The 18,792-nt window shown below is 45.9% G+C and overlaps 1 protein-coding gene across 1 annotated transcript in view; it reads right to left on the minus strand.

The window, feature by feature from the left end:
* ryr2a (ryanodine receptor 2a (cardiac)) overlaps positions 1 to 18,792 on the minus strand; it is a gene marked incomplete at its 3' end in the record, with an annotated part of 473,963 nt that overhangs the window by 155,096 nt on the left and 300,075 nt on the right. Inside the window, 6 exon segments of the mRNA XM_029748619.1 lie at positions 4,549 to 4,652; positions 5,418 to 5,550; positions 7,392 to 7,506; positions 14,371 to 14,644; positions 15,599 to 15,745; positions 16,507 to 16,612. Coding sequence (XP_029604479.1) covers positions 4,549 to 4,652; positions 5,418 to 5,550; positions 7,392 to 7,506; positions 14,371 to 14,644; positions 15,599 to 15,745; positions 16,507 to 16,612 — 879 coding nt within the window.

Genomic DNA, 18,792 nt, shown 5'->3' on the forward strand with positions numbered 1-18,792 from the left:
TAGTAATAGGGGTTGCAACAATTTGGGCAGATAATTTTAGAAAGAAAGGGTCCAGATTGTCTAGCCACGCTGATTGGTAGGGGTCCAAATAACTCCATACATTCAGCATCATTTCTCATCTCAAACCTAGATTAGTACCATTTTACTTACATCAAACTGTTAGGGAACACTGCACCAATGGTATTGATGTATAGACTATATCCAGGGAACACTGTACCAATGGTATTGATGTATAGACTGCATCCAGGGAACACTGTACCAATGGTATGAGGTATTGATGTATAGACTGCATCCAGGGAACACTGTACCAATGGTATTGATGTATAGACTGCATCCAGGTAACACTGTACCAATGGTATGAGGTATTGATGTATAGACTATATCCAGGGAACACTGCACCAATGGTATGAGGTATAGACTGCATCCAGGGAACACTGTACCAATGGTATTGATGTATAGACTATATCCAGGGAACACTGTACCAATGGTATGATGTATAGACTACATCCAGGGAACACTGTACCGATGGTATGAGGTATTGATGTATAGACTACATCCAGGGAAAATTGCACCAATGGTATGAGGTATTGATGTATAGACTATATCCAGGGAACACTGCACCTCTATACTGTACCTCTATACTGTACCAATGGTATCTGTACCTCCTCTATACTGTATCTCCTCTATACTGTACCTCCTCTATACTGTACCTCTATACTGTACCTCTATACTGTATCTCCTCTATACTGTACCTCTATACTGTACCTCTATACTGTACCTCTATACTGTACCTCCTCTATACTGTACCTCCTCTATACTGTATCTCCTCTATACTGTACCTCCACTATAATGTACCTCCACTATAATGTACCTCCTCTATACTGTACCTCCTCTATACTGTACCTCCTCTACACTGTACCTCTATACTGTACCTCTATACTGTACCTCTATACTGTACCTCCTCTATACTGTACCTCCTCTATACTGTATCTCCTCTATACTGTATCTCCTCTATACTGTACCTCCTCTATACTGTACCTCCTCTATACTGTACCTCCTCTATACTGTACCTCCTCTATACTGTATCTCCTCTATACTGTATCTCCTCTATACTGTACCTCCTCTATACTGTACCTCCTCTATACTGTACCTCTATACTGTACCTCCTCTATACTGTACCTCCTCTATACTGTACCTCTATACTGTACCTCCTCTATACTGTACCTCCTCTATACTGTACCTCTATACTGTACCTCCTCTATACTGTACCTCTATACTGTACCTCCTCTATACTGTACCTCCTCTATACTGTACCTCTATACTGTACCTCTATACTGTACCTCTATACTGTACCTCTATACTGTACCTCTATACTGTACCTCCTCTATACTGTACCTCCTCTATACTGTACCTCCTCTATACTGTATCTCCTCTATACTGTACCTCCTCTATACTGTACCTCCTCTATACTGTACCTCCTCTATACTGTACCTCTATACTGTACCTCCTCTATACTGTACCTCCTCTATACTGTACCTCTATACTGTACCTCTATACTGTACCTCCTCTATACTGTACCTCCTCTATACTGTACCTCCTCTATACTGTACCTCCTCTATACTGTACCTCTATACTGTACCTCTATACTGTACCTCCTCTATACTGTACCTCCTCTATACTGTACCTCCTCTATACTGTACCTCTATACTGTACCTCTCCTCTATACTGTACCTCCTCTATACTGTACCTCCTCTATACTGTACCTCTATACTGTACCTCCTCTATACTGTATCTCCTCTATACTGTACCTCCTCTATACTGTACCTCCTCTATACTGTACCTCTATACTGTACCTCTATACTGTACCTCCTCTATACTGTACCTCTATACTGTACCTCTATACTGTACCTCTATACTGTACCTCCTCTATACTGTACCTCTATACTGTACCTCCTCTATACTGTACCTCCTCTATACTGTACCTCCTCTATAATGTACCTCCTCTATACTGTACCTCCTCTATACTGTACCTCCACTATACTGTCCTCTATACTGTATCTCTATACTGTACCTCCTCTATACTGTACCTCCTCTATACTGTACCTCCTCTATACTGTACCTCTATACTGTACCTCCTCTATACTGTACCTCCTCTATACTGTACCTCTATACTGTACCTCTATACTGTACCTCTATACTGTACCTCCTCTATACTGTACCTCCTCTATACTGTACCTCCTCTATACTGTATCTCCTCTATACTGTACCTCCTCTATACTGTACCTCTATACTGTACCTCTATACTGTACCTCCTCTCTATACTCCTCTATAACTGTACCTCCTCTATACTGTACCTCCTCTATACTGTACCTCCTCTATACTGTATCCTCTATACTGTACCTCCTCTATACTGTACCTCCTCTATACTGTACCTCCTCTATACTGTACCTCCTCTATACTGTACCTCTATACTGTACCTCCTCTATACTGTACCTCTATACTGTACCTCCTCTATACTGTACCTCTATACTGTACCTCCTCTATACTGTAGCTCTATACTGTACCTCCTCTATACTGTACCTCCTCTATACTGTACCTCCTCTATACTGTACCTCTATACTGTACCTCCTCTATACTGTACCTCCTCTATACTGTACCTCTCCTCTATACTGTACCTCCTCTATACTGTACCTCCTCTATACTGTACCTCTATACTGTACCTCCTCTATACTGTACCTCTATACTGTACCTCTATACTGTACCTCTATACTGTACCTCCTCTATACTGTACCTCTATACTGTACCTCTATACTGTACCTCTATACTGTACCTCCTCTATACTGTACCTCTATACTGTATCTCCTCTATACTGTACCTCCTCTATACTGTACCTCCTCTATACTGTACCTCCTCTATACTGTACCTCCTCTATACTGTACCTCCTCTATACTGTACCTCTATACTGTACCTCCTCTATACTGTACCTCCTCTATACTGTACCTCCTCTATACTGTACCTCTATACTGTACCTCTATACTGTACCTCCTCTATACTGTACCTCTATACTGTACCTCTATACTGTACTCCTCTATACTGTACCTCCTCTATACTGTACCTCCTCTATACTGTACCTCCTCTATACTGTACCTCCTCTATACTGTACCTCTATACTGTACCTCCTCTATACTGTACCTCCTCTATACTGTACCTCCTCTATACTGTACCTCCTCTATACTGTACCTCCTCTATACTGTACCTCTTCTATACTGTACCTCCTCTATACTGTACCTCCTCTATACTGTACCTCCTCTATACTGTATCTCTATACTGTACCTCCTCTATACTGTACCTCCTCTATACTGTATCTCCTCTATACTGTACCTCCTCTATACTGTACCTCTATACTGTAACTCCTCTATACTGTACCTCTATACTGTACCTCCTCAATACTGTATCTCCTCTATACTGTACCTCCTCTATACTGTACCTCCTCTATACTGTACCTCCTCTATACTGTATCTCCTCTATACTGTATCTCCTCTATACTGTACCTCCTCTATACTGTACCTCTATACTGTACCTCTATACTGTACCTCTATACTGTATCTCCTCTATACTGTACCTCCTCTATACTGTACCTCCTCTATACTGTACCCCTCTATACTGTACCTCCTCTATACTGTACCTCTATACTGTATCTCCTCTATACTGTACCTCCTCTATACTGTACCTCCTCTATACTGTACCTCCTCTATACTGTACCTCTATACTGTATCTCCTCTATACTGTACCTCCTCTATACTGTACCTCTATACTGTACCTCTATACTGTATCTCCTCTATACTGTATCTCCTCTATACTGTACCTCTATACTGTACCTCCTCTATACTGTACCTCCTCTATACTGTACCTCTATACTGTACCTCCTCTATACTGTACCTCTATACTGTACCTCTATACTGTACCTCCTCTATACTGTACCTCTCTCTATACTGTACCTCTCTCTATACTGTACCTCTATACTGTACCTCTATACTGTATCTCCTCTATACTGTATCTCCTCTATACTGTACCTCCTCTATACTGTACCTCCTCTATACTGTACCTCTCTCTATACTGTACCTCTCTCTATACTGTACCTCTATACTGTACCTCTATACTGTACCTCTATACTGTACCTCCTCTATACTGTACCTCTCTCTATACTGTACCTCCTCTATACTGTACCTCCTCTATACTGTATCTCCTCTATACTGTACCTCTATACTGTATCTCCTCTATACTGTACCTCCTCTATACTGTACCTCCTCTATACTGTACCTCTATACTGTATCTCCTCTATACTGTACCTACCTCTATACTGTATCTCCTCTATACTGTACCTACCTCTATACTGTACCTCCTCTATACTGTACCTCCTCTATACTGTACCTCCTCTATACTGTACCTCTCTCTATACTGTACCTCTCTCTATACTGTACCTCTATATGTTGGGTACACGGTGGGCTGAACAAGTTAGTTTGCTGTTAGAGTTGGGCCTTGTCTTACTTTCTCCAGGTCTGGTTCCCTCAGGGCCAGAGCCAGCTCGTTGTTGTCCATCACAGAGGCAGCAGCCACATCTAGTGGAGTAGAGCCTCGCATCGAGGGAGACGCTGGGGACAGAGAGAGGGAGGGCAACAACACACAGAGAGAGAGAGAGACAGAGAGAGAGACAGAGAGAAAGAGAGAGAGAGACAGAGAGAGAGAGAGAGAGACAGAGAGACAGAGAGAGAGAGACAGAGACACAGAGACAGAGAGACAGAGAGAGAGAGGGAGACAGAGAGAGAGAGAGAGGGAGACAGAGAGAGAGAGAGAGAGAGACAGAGAGAGACAGAGAGAGAGACAGAGAGAGACAGAGAGAGAGACAGAGAGAGACATAGAGAGAGAGAGAGACAGAGAGAGAGAGAGAGAGAGAGAGAGAGAGAGAGAGGACAGAGAGACAGAGAGACAGAGAGACAGAGAGAGAGAGAGAGAGACAGAGAGAGAGAGAGAGAGAGAGACAGAGAGAGAGAGAGACAGAGACAGAGAGAGAGAGAGACAGAGAGAGAGAGAGAGACAAAGAGAGAGAGAGAGAGAGGCAGAGAGACAGAGAGAGAGACAGAGAGACAGAGAGAGAGAGAGACAGAGAGAGACAGAGAGAGAGAGAGAGAGAGACAGAGAGACAGAGAGAGAGAGACAGAGAGAGACAGAGAGAGAGACAGAGAGAGACAGAGAGACAGAGAGAGAGACAGAGAGACAGAGAGACAGAGAGACAGAGCGAGAGAGAGACACCATTATCTCCAGCAAGCTAAAGTTGCTGTTAAAACCCATGGAGCATACCAAACCCCCCCCCCCCAGATCTCATCAGATAAAACCGGAAAGACAACGGCTTCCCTCACCAAGTCCGACGCTGCTGTTTTCCAGCAGGTAGCTGAGGTGATCGAACATGGCTTTCTGGTTCTGTCTGCTGATGCGGCAGAAGTAACACAGGAAACGGCAGCAGTTGGCCACCATCTTAGGAAAGGTGATTTCCTGAACGACAAGTAACAGACAAGTCAACGCTGTTTTACTTAGTTTACTATGACTTTCCAACGTCGCACAGTGAACGGGACAGGAAGTGACATAAGAAATGTTAGCAGAATTACCAATGACGCGACATCAATGATCTATCAATGAACTAATGACTTAACATCAATGATCAATCAATCACTAATGACTTAACGTCAATGATCTATCAATCACTAATGACTTAACATCAGTGATCTATCAATCACTAATGACTTAACATCAATGATCTATCAATCACTAATGACTTAACATCAATGATCTATCAATCACTAATGACTTAACATCAATGATCTATCAATCACTAATGATTTGACTTTCCCTGTCCTGTTGCTGCAGAATGACGTTCATCTTTCATTTTGGAATGAACTGATCAGTTATCCAAGGAACCCACAGCAAAGGGGGTTAAACCTGGGCTCAGAGTGCTGATCTGGGGTCAGTTATCCAAGGAACCCACAGCAAAGGGGGGTTAAACCTGGGCTCAGAGTGCTGATCTGGGGTCAGTTATCCAAGGAACCCACAGCAAAGGGGGTTAAACCTGGGCTCAGAGTGCTGATCTGGGGTCAGTTATCCAAGGAACCCACAGCAAAGGGGGTTAAACCTGGGCTCAGAGTGCTGATCTGGGGTCAGTTATCCAAGGAACCCACAACAAAGGGGGGTTAAACCTGGGCTCAGAGTGCTGATCTGGGGTCAGTTATCCAAGGAACCCACAACAAAGGGGGGTTAAACCTGGGCTCAGAGTGCTGATCTGGGGTCAGTTATCCAAGGAACCCACAACAAAGGGGGGTTAAACCTGGGCACAAAGCAGCTCAGAGTGCTGATCTGGGGTCAGTTATCCAAGGAACCCACAGCAAAGGGGGGTTAAACCTGGGCTCAGAGTGCTGATCTGGGGTCAGTTATCCAAGGAACCCACAGCAAAGGGGGGTTAAACCTGGGCTCAGAGTGCTGATCTGGGGTCAGTTATCCAAGGAACCCACAGCAAAGGGGGTTAAACCTGGGCTCAGAGTGCTGATCTGGGGTCAGTTATCCAAGGAACCCACAGCAAAGGGGGTTAAACCTGGGCTCAGAGTGCTGATCTGGGGTCAGTTATCCAAGGAACCCACAACAAAGGGGGGTTAAACCTGGGCTCAGAGTGCTGATCTGGGGTCAGTTATCCAAGGAACCCACAACAAAGGGGGGTTAAACCTGGGCTCAGAGTGCTGATCTGGGGTCAGTTATCCAAGGAACCCACAACAAAGGGGGGTTAAACCTGGGCACAAAGCAGCTCAGAGTGCTGATCTGGGGTCAGTTATCCAAGGAACCCACAGCAAAGGGGGGTTAAACCTGGGCTCAGAGTGCTGATCTGGGGTCAGTTATCCAAGGAACCCACAACAAAGGGGGGTTAAACCTGGGCACAAAGCAGCTCAGAGTGCTGATCTGGGGTCAGTTTTGCCTTTTACATTGTGACGTGTTATATGGACTGGTTGAACCTGGGCACAAAGCAGCTCAGAGGGCTGATCTGGGGTCAGTTTAGCCTTTTACATAGTGAAGTGTTATATGGACTGGTTGAACCTGGGCACAAAGCAGCTCAGAGGGCTGATCTGGGGTCAGTTTTGTCTTTTACATAGTGAAGTGTTATATGGACTGGTTGAACCCGATCCCAGATCAAAACTGCAGAAGGCCCTTGAACTTAAAATTACATAGATAGCAAATTTAATTTAAAAAAAGAAACCCTCCTTCAAACACCACACACACACACACACACACACACACACACACACACACACACACACACACACACACACACACCCCCCGTTATAAGCAGTTACCTTGGATTCCCCTCCACTCAGGACGTTAACCATCACCTCCATGACAGTTTCATGCATTCCCAGAGCTCTCATCAGGTTAGGGTGCTGGTAGAAGACCTTGTTGTTCATGATGTCTCTGTAGAGAGAGACCAGACCAAGAGACAAGCAGAGCTCTCATCAGGTTAGGGTGCTGGTAGAAGACCTTGTTGTTCATGATGTCTCTGTAGAGAGAGACCAGACCAAGAGACAAGCAGAGCTTTCATCAGGTTAGGGTGCTGGTAGAAGACCTTGTTGTTCATGATGTCTCTGTAGAGACCAGACCAAGAGACAAGCAGAGCTTTCATCAGGTTAGGGTGCTGGTAGAAGACCTTGTTGTTCATGATGTCTCTGTAGAGAGAGACCAGACCAAGAGACAAGCAGAGCTTTCATCAGGTTAGGGTGCTGGTAGAAGACCTTGTTGTTCATGATGTCTCTGTAGAGAGAGACCAGACCAAGAGACAAGCAGAGCTCTCATCAGGTTAGGGTGCTGGTAGAAGACCTTGTTGTTCATGATGTCTCTGTAGAGAGAGACCAGACCAAGAGACAAGCAGAGCTCTCATCAGGTTAGGGTGCTGGTAGAAGACCTTGTTGTTCATGATGTCTCTGTAGAGAGAGACCAGACCAAGAGACAAGCAGAGCTTTCATCAGGTTAGGGTGCTGGTAGAAGACCTTGTTGTTCATGATGTCTCTGTACAGAGAGACCAGACCAAGAGACAAGCAGAGCTCTCATCAGGTTAGGGTGCTGGTAGAAGACCTTGTTGTTCATGATGTCTCTGTAGAGAGAGACCAGACCAAGAGACAAGCAGAGCTTTCATCAGGTTAGGGTGCTGGTAGAAGACCTTGTTGTTCATGATGTCTCTGTAGAAAGAGAGACCAGACCAAGAGACAAGCAGAGCTTTCATCAGGTTAGGGTGCTGGTAGAAGACCTTGTTGTTCATGATGTCTCTGTAGAGAGAGACCAGACCAAGAGACAAGCAGAGCTCTCATCAGGTTAGGGTGCTGATAGAAGACCTTGTTGTTCATGATGTCTCTGTAGAGAGACCAGACCAAGAGACAAGCAGAGCTCTCATCAGGTTAGGGTGCTGGTAGAAGACCTTGTTGTTCATGATGTCTCTGTAGAGAGAGACCAGACCAAGAGACAAGCAGAGCTTTCATCAGGTTAGGGTGCTGGTAGAAGACCTTGTTGTTCATGATGTCTCTGTAGAGAGACCAGACCAAGAGACAAGCAGAGCTCTCATCAGGTTAGGGTGCTGGTAGAAGACCTTGTTGTTCATGATGTCTCTGTAGAGAGAGACCAGACCAAGAGACAAGCATAGCTCTCATCAGGTTAGGGTGCTGGTAGAAGACCTTGTTGTTCATGATGTCTCTGTGGAGAGACCAGACCAAGAGACAAGCAGAGCTTTCATCAGGTTAGGGTGCTGGTAGAAGACCTTGTTGTTCATGATGTCTCTGTAGAGAGAGACCAGACCACGATACAAGCAGAGCTTTCATCAGGTTAGGGTGCTGGTAGAAGACCTTGTTGTTCATGATGTCTCTGTAGAGAGAGACCAGACCAAGAGACAAGCAGAGCTTTCATCAGGTTAGGGTGCTGGTAGAAGACCTTGTTGTTCATGATGTCTCTGTAGAGAGAGACCAGACCAAGAGACAAGCAGAGCTCTCATCAGGTTAGGGTGCTGGTAGAAGACCTTGTTGTTCATGATGTCTCTGTACAGAGAGACCAGACCAAGAGACAAGCAGGTAAACACAAGCAGAGCTTTCATCAGGTTAGGGTGCTGGTAGAAAACCTTGTTGTTCATGATGCCTCTGTAGAGAGAGACCAGACCAAGATACAAGCAGAGCTTTCATCAGGTTAGGGTGCTGGTAGAAGACCTTGTTGTTCATGATGTCTCTGTAGAGAGAGACCAGACCAAGAGACAAGCAGTGTAGAGCTAGTAAACATTATCAACTAGATTGGTTTTGGAAACATACAGTATACTAAGCTGAAAAACTGCTTTCATTTCCTGACAGAATGTATCATTTAAAGTGAATGGCTTCATGCCCCATGAAGGGTTAGTATGTAGTGTAGTATGTAGTGTGTAGTGTGTAGTGTGTTGTGTGTTGTGTGTAGTATGTAGTGTGTATTGTGTAGTATGTAGTATGTAGTATGTAGTGTTTAGTGTGTAGTGTGTAGTGTGTTGTGTGTAGTATGTAGTGTGTATTGTGTAGTATGTAGTATGTAGTATGTCGTGTTTAGTGTGTAGTGTGTAGTATGTAGTATGTAGTGTGTAGTGTGTAGGGTAGTGTGTAGTGTGTAGTATGTAGTATGTAGTGTGTAGTGTGTAGGGTAGTGTGTAGTGTGTAGTATGTAGTGTGTAGTGTGTAGCGTAGTGTGTAGTGTGTAGTATGTAGTATGTAGTGTGTAGTGTGTAGTATGTAGTGTGTAGTGTGTAGTATGTAGTGTGTAGTGTGTAGCGTAGTATGTAGTATGTAGTGTGTAGTATGTAGTGTGTAGTGTGTAGTGTGTTGTGTGTAGTATGTAGTATGTAGTGTTTAGTGTGTAGTATGTAGTATGTAGTGTGTAGTGTGTAGGGTAGTGTGTAGTGTGTAGTATGTAGTGTGTAGTGTGTAGGGTAGTGTGTAGTGTGTAGTGTGTAGTGTGTAGGGTAGTGTGTAGTGTGTAGTGTGTAGTTGCACCCCTTCTGAAAAAACCTACACTCGATCCCTCCGATGTCAACAACTACAGACCAGTATCCCTTCTTTCTTTTCTCTCCAAAACTCGTGAACGTGCCGTCCTTGGCCAGCTCTCCTGCTATCTCTCTCAGAATGACCTTCTTGATCCTAATCAGTCAGGTTTCAAGACTGGGCATTCAACTGAGACTGCTCTTCTCTGTGTCACGGAGGCTCTCCGCACTGCTAAAGCTAACTCTCTCTCCTCTGCTCTCATCCTTCTAGACCTATCTGCTGCCTTTGATACTGTGAACCATCAGATCCTCCTCTCCACCCTCTCCGAGCTGGGCATCTCCGGCGCGGCCCACGCTTGGATTGCGTCCTACCTGACAGGTCGCTCCTACCAGGTGGCGTGGCGAGAATCTGTCTCCGCACCACGTGCTCTCACCACTGGTGTCCCCCAGGGCTCTGTTCTAGGCCCTCTCCTATTCTCACTATACACCAAGTCACTTGGCTCGGTCATATCCTCACATGGTCTCTCCTATCATTGCTACGCAGACGACACACAATTAATCTTCTCCTTTCCCCCTTCTGATAACCAGGTGGCGAATCGCATCTCTGCATGTCTGGCAGACATATCAGTGTGGATGACGGCTCACCACCTCAAGCTGAACCTCGGCAAGACGGAGCTGCTCCTCCTCCCAGGGAAGGACTGCCCGTTCCATGATCTCGCCATCACGGTTGATAACTCCATTGTGTCCTCCTCCCAGAGTGCTAAGAACCTTGGCGTGACCCTGGACAACACCCTGTCGTTCTCCACTAACATCAAGGCGGTGACCCGATCCTGTAGGTTCATGCTCTACAACATTCGCAGAGTACGACCCTGCCTCACACAGGAAGCGGCGCAGGTCCTAGTCCAGGCACTTGTCATCTCCCGTCTGGATTACTGCAACTCGCTGTTGGCTGGGCTCCCTGCCTGTGCCATTAAACCCCTACAACTCATCCAGAACGCCGCAGCCCGTCTGGTGTTCAACCTTCCCAAGTTCTCTCACGTCACCCCGCTCCTCCGCTCTCTCCACTGGCTTCCAGTTGAAGCTCGCATCCGCTACAAGACCATGGTGCTTGCCTACGGAGCTGTGAGGGGAACGGCACCTCCGTACCTTCAGGCTCTGATCAGGCCCTACACCCAAACAAGGGCACTGCGTTCATCCACCTCTGGCCTGCTCGCCTCCCTACCTCTGAGGAAGCACAGTTCCCGCTCAGCCCAGTCAAAACTGTTCGCCGCTCTGGCACCCCAATGGTGGAACAATCTCCCTCACGACGCCAGGACAGCGGAGTCAATCACCACCTTCCGGAGACACCTGAAACCCCACCTCTTTAAGGAATACCTGGGATAGGATAAAGTAATCCTTCTACCCCCCCCCCCCCCCCCCCCCCCCCCGAAAGATTTAGATGCACTATTGTAAAGTGGTTGTTCGACTGGATATCATAAGGTGAATGCACCAATTTGTAAGTCGCTCTGGATAAGAGCGTCTGCTAAATGACTTAAATGTAAATGTAAATGTAGTGTGTAGTATGTAGTATGTAGTATGTAGTGTGTAGTATGTAGTGTGTAGTATGTAGTGTGTAGTGTGTAGGGTAGTGCCCTTACCCCAATCAGTGTGTAGTGTGTAGTGTGTAGTATGTAGTATGTAGTGTGTAGTGTGTAGTGTGTAGTGTAGTGTGTAGTGTGTAGTGTGTAGTATGTAGTATGTAGTATGTAGTGTGTAGTGTAGTGTAGTGTGTAGTGTGTAGTGTGTAGTATGTAGTGTGTAGTGTGTAGTATGTAGTGTAGTGCCCTTAACCCAGTCAGTATATAGTGTGTAGTGTGTAGTGTAGTATGTAGTGTGTAGTATGTAGTGTAGTGCCCTTACCCCAATCAGTGTGTAGTGTGTAGTATGTAGTGTGTAGTGTGTAGTATGTAGTGTGTAGTGTGTAGTATGTAATGTAGTGTAGTGTGTAGTGTGTAGTGTGTATTATGTAGTGTGTAGTGTGTAGTGTGGTGTGTAGTGTGTAGTGTGTAGTATGTAATGTAGTGTAGTGTGTAGTGTGTAGTGTGTAGTGTGTAGTGTGTAGGGTAGTGCACTTACCCCAGTCAGTATGTAGTGTGTAGTGTGTAGTGTGTAGTGTGTAGTATGTAGTGTGTAGTGTGTAGTGTAGTGTGTAGTGTGTAGTATGTAATGTAGTGTGTAGTGTGTAGTGTGTAGTGTGTAGTATGTAGTGTAGTGTGTAGTATGTAGTGTGTAGTGTAGTGTGTAGTATGTAGTGTGTAGTGTGTAGTGTGTAGTGTGTAGGATGTAATGTAGTGTAATGTGTAGTATGTAGTGTGTAGTGTGTAGTGTGTAGTGTGTAGTGTGTAGTGTGTAATGTGTAGTGTGTAGTGTGTAGTGTAGTGTGTAGTGTAGTGTGTAGTGTGTAGTGTGTAGTGTGTAGGGTAGTGTGTAGTGTGTAGTGTGTAGTGTGTAGGGTAGTGTGTAGTGTGTAGTGTAGTGTGTAGTGTGTAGGTGTAGTGTGTAGTGTGTAGTGTGTAGTGTAGTGTGTAGTGTGTAGGGTAGTGTGTAGGGTAGTGTGTAGTGTGTAGTGTATAGGTGTTGGTAGTGTAGGGTGTAGGGTAGTGTGTAGTGTGTAGGGTAGTGTGTAGTGTGTAGTGTGTAGTGTGTAGTGTGTAGTGTGTAGTGTGTAGTGTGTAGTGTGTAGTGTGTAGTGTGGTAGTGTAGTGTGGTAGTGGTGTAGGTAGTGGTAGTGTGTAGTGTGTAGTGTGGTAGTGTGTAGTGTGTAGTGTGTAGGGTAGGTGTGTATTGGTGTAGTTGTGTAGGTGCATAGGGTAGTGTGTAGTGTGTAGGGTTGTAGTGTAGTGTGTAGTAGGTAGTTGTGTAGTGTAGTGTGTAGTGTGTAGTGGTAGGGTAGTGTGTAGGTGCTTAGTGGTAGTGTGTAGGGTAGGTGTAGTGTGGTAGTGTGTAGGTAGTGGGTAGTGTGTAGTGTTTAGTGTGTAGGTAGTGGTGGTATTGTGTAGTGTGTAGTGTGTAGTGTGTAGTGTGTAGTGTGTAGTGTGTAGTGTGTTAGTGAGTAGGTCGTGTGTAGGGTTAGTTGTGTAGTGTGTAGGTTTAGGGTATGTGTAGTGTCGTAGTCGGAGTGTAGTGTGTAGGGTAGTGTGAGTGTGTAGTGTGGTAGTGTGGTAGGGTAGTGTGTAGTGTGTAGTGTGTTGTGTGTAGGGTAGTGTGTAGTGTGTAGTGTGTAGTGTGTAGTGTAGTGTGTTAGTGTGTGTGTGGTAGTGTGTAGTGTAGTGTGTAGTGTGTAGTGTGTAGGGTAGTGGGTAGTGTGTAGTGTGTAGTGTGTAGTGTAGTGTGTAGTATGTAGGGTGTAGTGTGTAGGGTAGTGTGTAGTGTGTAGTGTGTAGTGTGTAGTGTAGTGTGTAGTGTGTAGTGTGTAGGGTAGTGTGTAGTGCGTAGTGTAGTGTGTAGTGTGTAGGGTGTAGGGTGTAGTGTGTAGGGTAGTGTGTAGTGTGTAGTGTGTAGGGTAGTGTGTAGTGTGTAGGGTGTAGTGTGTAGGGTAGTGTGTAGTGTGTAGTGTGTAGGGTAGTGTGTAGTGTGTAGTGTAGTGTGTAGTGTAGTGTGTAGGGTAGTGTGTAGTGTGTAGTGTAGTGTGTAGTGTGTAGTGTGTAGGGTGTAGGGTGTAGTGTGTAGGGTAGTGTGTAGTGTGTAGTGTGTAGGGTAGTGTGTAGTGTGTAGTGTGTAGTGTGTAGGGTAGTGTGTAGTGTGTAGTGTGTAGGGTAGTGTGTAGTGTGTAGTGTGTAGTGTAGTGTGTAGTGTAGTGTGTAGTGTGTAGTGTGTAGGGTAGTGTGTAGTGTGTAGTGTGTAGTGTAGTGTGTAGGGTAGTGTGTAGTGTGTAGTGTAGTGTGTAGGTTAGTGTGTAGTGTGAAGTGTAGTGTGTAGTCTAGTGTGTAGTGTGTAGGGTGTAGTGTGTAGTGTGTAGGGTAGTGTGTAGTGTAGTGTGTAGGGTAGTGTGTAGTGTGTAGTGTGTAGGGTAGTGTGTAGGGTAGTGTGTAGTGTGTAGTGTAGTGTGTAGGTTAGTGTGTAGTGTGAAGTGTAGTGTGTAGTGTAGTGTGTAGTGTGTAGGGTAGTGTGTAGTGTGTAGTGTGTAGTGTGTAGGGTAGTGTGTAGTGTGTAGGGTAGTGTGTAGTGTAGTGTGTAGGGTAGTGTGTAGTGTGTAGTGTGTAGGGTAGTGTGTAGTGTAGTGTGTAGTGTGTAGGGTGTAGTGTGTAGGGTAGTGCCCTTACCCCAGTCCTCGGATCATCAGTTTTTCCTCCTCGCGTCCCATGCGTACAGACAACAGCGATCTGATCTGGCCCAGTGATGCCAGCAGTTTGATGGTGTCCTCCACAGAGACTGAGTTGATGGTGTAGGCCTTGGGCAGGGCCCGGACCTGGCCCCCGATGCCATCGTACTGACGGTGGAGTAGGACGAACATGGCTCTGACCAACTCTGGGTCCTCCATGATGCTCTCCTGGGCCCAGCGTACCATGGTCTCACTGATCAGCTGCTGCAACGTGCCTGAAGGACACCAGGAAACAAGGACAACGCTGTCAGACGACACAGCAAAGCAACGGGACAAGGACACTGATAAATCCTTTAGTCTAGTCTCTCTATTCAACTGTAGTAGACAGACAGACAGACAGACAGACAGACAGACAGACAGACAGACAGACAGACAGACAGACAGACAGACGAGACAGACGAGACAGAGATGGACAGAAAGACGCCCAGACAGATAGACGCCCAGACAGACGCCCAGACAGACAGACAGACAGACGCCCAGACAGACAGACAGACAGACAGACAGACAGACAGACAGACAGACAGACAGACAGGCAGGCAGGCAGGCAGGCAGGCAGGCAGACAGACAGAGACACAGAGACACAGAGACACAGAGACACAGAGACACAGAGTGAAAGACGCCCAGACAGACAGTCAGACAGACAGACAGACAGACCCAGAAAAGGACCAGCTTTATCTCACCTGATCCCAGATCTGTTAGTGCTGTCTAACCAACTCCTACCTGATCCCAGATCTGTTAGTGCTGTCTAACCAACTCCTACCTGATCCCAGATCTGTTAGTACTGTCTAACTAACTCCTACCTGATCCCAGATCTGTTAGTGCTGTCTAACCAACTCCTACCTGATCCCAGATCTGTTAGTGCTGTCTAACCAACTCCTACCTGATCCCAGATCTGTTAGTACTGTCTAACTAACTCCTACCTGATCCCAGATCTGTTAGTGCTGTCTAACCAACTCCTACCTGATCCCAGATCTGTTAGTGCTGTCTAACCAACTCCTACCTGATCCCAGATCTGTTAGTGCTGTCTAACCAACTCCTGATCCCAGATCTGTTAGTGCTGTCTAACCAACTCCTATGGTTATTGTCAGGCGGCGTAGGTAAGACAACACAAACAGATCTGGGGTTCTTTATGTGTCTGTGACACTGTGTCCTGTAGAGGGAAGACTTACTGGGTTTCTTATCTTTCTTCTTGTTCTTCGGCATGAAGCTCATCTTTTTCTTTAGGTAGACCACCTTCTCCACCAGGGACATGAGTCTTCCTCGGATGGTGAAGTCACTGTCTGCCTCGTTCAGCTTGTCCTCGTCTATCTCTATGCCTGATGACAGAAGGACAGATAACATGTTGACTAACTCCTGGGTGTTAATCCAACAGGGAAAATATTAATACGGTTAAGATATGAATTCAAGGTGACTGTAGTGACTTCAACGAAGCTTACAACTGAGCCGAGCCGAGCCGAGCCGAGTCGAGCTGTACTTGGCTGGTCTGGTTAAAGAAACTAAATCGGAGCCGAACCGAGCCGAGCCGAGTCGAGCTGTACTTGGCTGGCCTGGTTAGGGTAGAGAAACTAATTCTGAGCCGAACCGAGCCGAGCCGAGCCGAGCTGTACTTGGCTGGCCTGGTTAGGGTAAAGAAACTAAATCGGAGCCGAGCCGAGCCGAGCTGTACTTGGCTGGCCTGGTTAGGGTAAAGAAACTAAATCGGAGCCGAGCCGAGCCGAGCTGTACTTGGCTGGCCTGGTTAGGGTAAAGAAACTAAATCCGAGCCGAACCGAGCTGTACTTGGCTGGCCTGGTTAGGGTAAAGAAACTAAATCCGAGCCGAGCCGAGCCGAGCTGAGCTGTACTTGGCTGGCCTGGTTAGGGTAAAGAAACTAAATCGGAGCCGAGCCGAGCCGAGCTGTACTTGGCTGGCCTGGTTAGGGTAAAGAAACTAAATCGGAGCCGAGCCGAGCCGAGCCGAGCTGTACTGTACTTGGCTGGCCTGGTTAGGGTAAAGAAACTAAATCGGAGCCGAGCCGAGCCGAGCTGTACTTGGCTGGCCTGGTTAGGGTAAAGAAACTAAATCGGAACAGACATACCGCAGTGTGTCATCAGGTCCTCGTGGAAGTCCACAAGTTGTTGTCTGATGTGTTCTGGACACGGACAGTCCACCTTCTCGTCCTTAAAGCTCAGCAGCATGTTGATCTGAAAGGAGAACATCACTGAACGGTGAACGGTTAGTATTGTGGAGTAACCCTAACCCTAACCTTAACCCTAACCCGGACCTGATCGGTTAGTATTGTAGAGTAACCCTAACCCTAACCCGGACCTGATCGGTTAGTATTGTAGAGTAACCCTAACCCTAACCCGGCCCTGATCGGTTAGTATTGTGGAGTAACCCTAACCCTAACCCGGACCTGATCGGTTAGTATTGTGGAGTAACCCTAACCTTAACCCTAACCCGGACCTGAACGGTTAGTATTGTGGAGTAACCCTAACCCTAACCCGGACCTGATCGGTTAGTATTGTGGAGTAACCCTAACCCTAACCCGGACCTGAACGGTTAGTATTGTGGAGTAACCCTAACCCTAACCCGGACCTGATCGGTTAGTATTGTAGAGTAACCCTAACCCTAACCCGGCCCTGATCGGTTAGTATTGTGGAGTAACCCTAACCCTAACCCGGACCTGAACGGTTAGTATTGTGGAGTAACCCTAACCCTAACCCGGACCTGAACGGTTAGTATTGTGGAGTAACCCTAACCCTAACCCGGCCCTGATCGGTTAGTATTGTGGAGTAACCCTAACCCTAACCCGGACCTGATCGGTACCAAGCTGCTCAACAAACTCACGGACCTGATCGGTTAAGTATTCATTTCGGGGTTGGGTTAGGGTTGGGTTAGGGTTGGGTTAGGGTTAGGATTAAAATTTACGGTCCCTAACCCTAATAACTCTTATCCTAACCCTAACCCTTATCCAAACCTTAACCCTTATCCAAACCCTAAACTTAACACTTATCCAAACCCTAACCTTAACCCTTATCTTAACCCTAACCCTAACCCTTATCCTAACCTTAACCCTTATTCTAACCCTAAACTTAATCCTATCCAAACCCTAACCTTAACCCTTATCCCTTACCCAAACCCTAACCTTAACCCTTATCCCTTATCCAAACCCTAACCTTAACCCTTATCTTAACCCTAACCCTAACCCTTATCCTAACCTTAACCCTTATTCTAACCCTAAACTTAATCCTATCCAAACCCTAACCTTAACCCTTATCCCTTACCCAAACCCTAACCTTAACCCTTATCCCTTATCCAAACCCTAACCTTAACCATTATCCTAACCCTTACCCTACATTTAACCCTTATCCAAACCCTAACCTTAACCCGTATCCAGACATTAAACTTAACCCTTACCATAACGCTTATTCTAATACTAACTCTAATCCTAACCTTAGCAGGCAGTGCTTATCAACAGATAGTTTGTTGATAGTATGACCATCTGTAGACCTATAGATGAAACATCTGGACAATCCAGATAAAGTGAGACCAAGACTTGACCCGGAAACGGTGGGGAACATAACAGGTGAATACAGTGAGGGAAAAAAGTATTTGATCCCCTGCTGATTTTGTACGTTTACCCACTGACAAAGAAATGATCAGTCTATAATTTTAATGGTAGGTTTATTTGAACAGTGAGAGACAGAATAACAACAACAAAATCCAGAAAAACACATGTCAAAAATGTTATAAATTGATTTGCATTTTAATGAGGGAAATAAGTATTTGACCCCCTCTCAATCAGAAAGGTAACGAGCTGAGATTAGGAGCACACTCTTAAAGGGAGTGCTCCTAATCTCAGTTTGTTACCTGTATAAAAGACACCTGTCCACAGAAGCAATCAATCAATCAGATTCCAAACTCTCCACCATGGCCAAGACCAAAGAGCTCTCCAAGAATGTCAGGGACAAGATTGTAGACCTACACAAGGCTGGAATGGGCTACAAGACCATCACCAAGCAGCTTGGTGAGAAGGTGACAACAATTGGTGCAATTATTTGCAAATGGAAGAAACAAAAGAACTGTCAATCTCCCTCGTCCTGGGGCTCCATGCAAGATCTCATCTCGTGGGGTTGCAATGATCATGAGAACGGTGAGGAATCAGCCCAGAACTGCACGGGAGGATCTTGTCAATGATCTCAAGGCAGCTGGGACCATAGTCACCAAGAAAACAATTGGTAACACACTACGCCGTGAAGGACTGAAATCCTGCAGCGCCAGCAAGGTCCCCCTGCTCAAGAAAGCACAAATACATGCCCGTCTGAAGTTGTCCTCTGAATTATTCAGATGTTCATTGGCAAACTGGGTGAAAGTGTTGTGG

Source organism: Salmo trutta, unplaced genomic scaffold (genome assembly GCF_901001165.1).
Source record: "Salmo trutta unplaced genomic scaffold, fSalTru1.1, whole genome shotgun sequence".
In the NCBI taxonomy this organism is placed as follows: domain Eukaryota; kingdom Metazoa; phylum Chordata; class Actinopteri; order Salmoniformes; family Salmonidae; genus Salmo; species Salmo trutta.